The sequence below is a fragment of the Drosophila gunungcola genome, unplaced genomic scaffold (genome assembly GCF_025200985.1).
Source record: "Drosophila gunungcola strain Sukarami unplaced genomic scaffold, Dgunungcola_SK_2 000070F, whole genome shotgun sequence".
In the NCBI taxonomy this organism is placed as follows: domain Eukaryota; kingdom Metazoa; phylum Arthropoda; class Insecta; order Diptera; family Drosophilidae; genus Drosophila; species Drosophila gunungcola.
This window is the reverse complement of record NW_026453233.1, coordinates 44,909-50,247: the sequence shown is the minus strand read 5'-3', so window position 1 is coordinate 50,247 and position 5,339 is coordinate 44,909. Positions and strand designations below refer to the sequence as shown.

The window sequence follows — 5,339 nt, the reverse complement described above, 5'->3', positions numbered from 1 at the left end:
CGTTGATAGAAGCAAGTTACAGAGAAAATAAGATCCAAATTAAAAGAAAAGCTATGAAGATCAGGTGAAAAATGAAGTCAATCGAGACGCATTCCTATCAATCAACAACTTTGATAAAAACAGGAAAAAAAAAATATAAAGTTGGCCTAAAGTCAAGTTTTACCGAACCGCGAATTCTTCAGCCTGGACAAACAACCAACAGGGGGCGCTTTGGTAGTAGTGTCTTAGATGTTATAGACAACAACACAGAAATGTCAGATAGAAAACTAATTTTTAATAAGCTAAAAGTTCTTTAGCTTACCATATAGCATACTCTATCGATGCATTCCTGGAACCACCAACAGATGGCGCTTTGGTAGTACCTACTTGCCCACAAAACAGACAACACATGAAATAAAAAACAATCGATAAGCAGCTAAACTTTAAGCAGTAGCTTACAAAAAATTAAATCCAAAAACCAAATAAAGCGATTTTTATATAGACGTCATACCAAAACCAAACTACAACCAACAAACATAAATAATGGCATAAGAAAATCATAATCAAAGTGTCATTTACATAAGCCTTTTTTTTGGTAAAAGCAAAAGCAAACAAAATTATTTTGGGCTTTTTGTTTGAGGAAGCATTGCTGGATTTTGCATAAATTTGAATAATTTATAGTGAACCAAAAAGCATAATAGGGCGTGGACAATAGCTCATAAATAAAGTTTAGCCGAAATGAAGAAAACCAATAAAAAAACAAAATAACAATCACTCACACACTTTGAAAAAATAAACCCACAACATTTGTGAAACAATTAATTTGCACAAGAATTCATCAACAGTGCGGAAATTTGAATCTGCCAGTTGAGATGATCACCTGTCGCAGGAGGAACAAGTTCTCATTGTTCTGGCGATTTGAAAGGCGTCTTCAATAAGTTATGTCTCCGACACGCATTGTTCGATCATCTCGGGTAAATATCAATGATAATGGCAGCCAAATGTCTAGACAATTAAACGGACCCCGCACAAATTTGCATCCGTATACGTTCTGTTTGGCCAGATTTATTGATCTACTTCCAAGATTCTTGGCGGCACAAGTATATAAGATCGCCGTAACGACCAACAGACCAACACAAATCATCCAGCCTTCAAGTTAGACTAACAAAAAAAACAGAACCAAGCTTAGAAAAATGAAGGTGAGTGAAACTGAAAAGGATACAGGATAAAGGATACCCAGTTTAATACCGAAGTGTGAAAACACATATACTATTTTTTTCTCTTTTTTTTTTGTGTATCAACAAAGATACCTTAAAGGTTAAAAAAGTGTGAATAAAAAAAATGAAGCAATATTTAACACAACAGTGATACATTTTTTTTTGGCCTTGATCGCTCGCACCAAAACTCAAAGTGTTGTTCCACAGACTTAAAAATCATTTTAAAATTGAAATCACCTAAATAACCCTATTAAAAGTGTTCAACAAATGTTAGCAAATCGATAAGTTATATACTCTACGAGTAAAGGGAAATTATAAAAAGTATTTCCATTATATGTGCTTCAAAAACTTTTTCGATATAACACACCTTTTTGTTAGTTTTCGTGTTAAGCTAAATGTACTTAATAAATCGTATGTATAGAACAGTTTTAAATCTACTTTAGGCTAACCATGCAGGCTTAAAAAGTGCCTAAAAGAATAATAATATTAATGAGCAAAATAGGTTTGTTGTGACATAGATTTACAAAAGTTTGGAAAATATAATTTTTTTAAAGAAGCAAGTTCCCTAAGTATTGATGTGTAATGCATCCCCTTTCGCAAGAGTCTAAGATGTAACTCTGCGGTACGGTAAAGGCCATTTATTAAGCAATAATTTTTATTCGGTCAATATCTATCGACTTCTAGAAAAATTTCCAAATCGAACCATTATTTTAGAAGTTATTAGCAAAAATGTAACTTGTTGGATATTTGATAGTACAAAGTGCTTGCGTTCGGCAGACGGCGCCACCTAAAACCCGCTAGTTTTCCTGATTTATATCTTATAGTCGGGACCAGTTATAGATTGCGAGTTTTTCAACCGTGAGAAACCAAAATCTGATATTCTTATTAATGATAATATTCACCCCTTTCCAGTTCTTCATCGTCAGCCTCCTGATCGCCGCCTGCGTGGCCCTGGCCCAGAGCAGTGTGATCCACGGATCTGCCCTCGGCTACGCCCCCGTGTCCACCATTCCGGTTGTCCGCACGGTGCCCGTGGTTCGCAGTGTGCCAGTGGTCCGTCATGTCCCAGTGGTGCGTAATGTTCCGGTTGTGCGCCATGTGCCCATTGTCGACTCCGTCCAGGTGGTGCAGCCCTCCGTGTACCGCGTTGGTCATGCCGCTGTCTACGATGCCCCCCTGATCCAATCCTACGGCGGCTGGTTGAAGCAGAAGTAGATGGATAACTACCTTTTTCTATGCAATAACACAAACTGAATAAAGAAAATAAAATAACTAAAACAATGTCTTGTTAATTCAAATAGTTCTGCTCTTACTAAAGGTACACAAGGACGGACAATGGAATATATATATATAAAATAATGGAATTTTTTTGTATCTGTATTTTATTTTATTTTTATTTAATTTTTATATTTACTTTAAATATGAAATATGCATTTTACAATTCAATATGGACGCATTTTTTTTTAATGTTCCATTTTGTTACCAGTGTAGAAACTAAACTATTGTTACATGAATTTAAAACTATTGGGTTTGACAAATTTCTCAATAAGATGAGTATTAAATTAATACCTCGAAAGTATTTAAACAAAACTTGTGTGGTTTAAAAATAAAGTTTTAGGCTTTTCGGTATAGAATTGAAACTAAAAAGTATAGGGGTTGTGTTATTTAGTCTGGAATTTATGCTTTTACTTTAATACTGTCTGTAGTTTATTTTTAAGACATACTTATAAAAACTAAACTTTAAGTTTTTGATTTTTGGTATATTTCAGTTAATTGAATTATACCAGTTCGATTATTACCTCTTGTAAACAATTTGTTTTTTAATTTCTAGTCTCTAAACATGTTAAACTGAAAAACTATAAAATAATGGCAGTTGAACAATTACTCAATATCTTACATTTTGAAGCACTAGATTTTAAACTTAAGACTACAGTAAAACTTCAGCCAACTTAAGCTTATTTTAAACCCTTTAGCCTTTTCTTATCCATACTTCAGTAATTTAAGGTTAATAAATTAGGAAAACTAATTTGTTTTGATGTGTCTAAAAGCGATTAATTAAAGGATGAAAGTGAAATTATTTTTTAACTAAGAAAGGGAAACAAAAAATGATTCATAAAAGCAAAGCTAAGCATTTTATTAATATTAACAAGCTATTTATCAATATGAAAGCTAGTTTCCAAACATCAAATGAAAATTGCAACGGAAACTTGAGTGAAACTTGTTTCGAGATTGAAGAGCCACTTATATATTCACCGACTGTTGCATTCCATGCATAGAGCATAAGAGCAATTAACAAGCCATAATATACCGAGACAAGATCATAATCACGATTAGTGCAAGGTTTAGGTTTGGCAATCTTTGATTTCCCACACTTTTAACTGCTCTGCCCACCGAAATCAGTGGTTAATTTTGGTACGGTTTTAATACAATCTTTGTAACCTATATAAGCTAGACAAGGTATTTATATAAAATATGTACAAAAATCTGCCCTTAAAAAGAGACACTCTAAAGTATAAGGTCTAAAAACAAAACTAACTTTGCAAAAAGGGCATATATAATTGTAAAACATGCGTTTCAGAAATGTTGTATTGATTATAAATATTAATTATTTTAAAAATATTTATATCAATCATTTAAAATATTTATATTAGTCAATAAATTATTATAAACTATAAAGCTTAATACAATTTGTTAAGCCATATATAATGTACACTTATCATAATTATTATTTTAAAATACATAATTTTAAGGGACAAAATGGTACATTAATGATAACTTTAAATTATCTATGGTTTTAATTGGGAAATACTTAGAAAGCATTTAATACAATTTTTAAAACCTTATATATATAATTTTCGACAATTGATTGATCTATTGCTTAAATATGGGAATTACATAGAAAGTATTTAGAGTGTGCCTTGTGCGGCCGTCATCACTGAGCCGCCCCGTTGGCCAATTTACAACGTCTTATGCTTATTGGGCCGACATAATGCGTTTTACATGGCCCAAAACGATGCGACTTGGGGGACTTGCATAATCCACCTTATACCTTTTAGCTTTTAGCTGGCCCTCATCAATGACGAGCAGCCAGTTGACAACAGATTCCGATTCACCTTGAAATCGCCGGATAAGTTGGGTTGGGTTGGGTTCGATTAGGTTTTCGCTTTGGTTTATGACAGACTGCCGGCCGCCTGATGAAGCAACCAAAACGCCGCAGCGCTCGTGTATGCAAATTACATCAAAATACAAGAAACAAATACATTAAAGACGAAAATGAAAACGAAAACGTAAAACCTACCCAAAAACCTAAACCTAAACCTAAAACATAAGAGCCCAACTAAAAAACACAAAGAATCCTCTATTTGATACCCTTTACGCAGCTTAAACATTTTAAAATAAAATATCCAAAAAGTAATATTTTTGCTTATAACTTCTAAAATACTGGTTCGATTTTTCACCAAATAAGCACATGCAGCTTTATAACTGGCCTATACCATAAGTCAGAGTGACATGACAGACTGCGATTTGTGGGTGTAAAAGTAGGCGTGGCCACATTTCAAAATGAACTTGCGCTGCATAGGCATAACTAGAATTTGCTTCTTAAATCCCAAATCTCTGGTTTTTATAGTTTATGGTTTATAGAGTTTTATACGGACAGAAGGACGGAGTTGATCAAGAATGTAAATACTTTTTAGGATTGGAATTTCTTTCTTCTACCTGTTACTTGCTTTTCAACAAACCAATATACCCTTTTACTCTAAAAGTGAGGGGTATAAATATGAAAGCCGCATTTGGCTTATCACTACCAGAGCGCGTCTCATTTTCATGCTAATTGTGGGAGCCCCATCTCTGTTCGGAATTTCGGAAATGCAGCAGCCGAAGACTTGACGAAACTAAAAACCGGATGGTAACTGGAAAAGAAATCAAAATAAATAATATTCCGAAATTCCGATTCCGAAACCCAAACCGAAATGGCAATAGAAGAACTTCGTTGGGTGCGCCCAGCATTGGGTGAAAATGAAAACGAAAGCCCGTCATCATGATGATGATGATGATGATGATGAGATGACGATGAAGATGGGTGGTTTGGAAATGTTAATGAAACGTCTTTTGTTCGCCAATGATGGCTTGCATCGTATAAAA

General features: G+C 34.0%; 1 protein-coding gene across 1 annotated transcript; it reads left to right on the top strand.

The window, feature by feature from the left end:
• The first annotated feature begins 1,036 nt into the window (after positions 1-1,036).
• Positions 1,037-2,465, top strand: LOC128264407 (uncharacterized). Its single transcript, XM_052999852.1, has 2 exons — positions 1,037-1,178; positions 2,109-2,465. Exons 1-2 carry the CDS (start codon positions 1,173-1,175, stop codon positions 2,409-2,411), a joined length of 309 nt encoding a protein of 102 aa, XP_052855812.1. The 5' UTR covers positions 1,037-1,172; the 3' UTR covers positions 2,412-2,465.
• Positions 2,466-5,339: the final 2,874 nt, after the last annotated feature.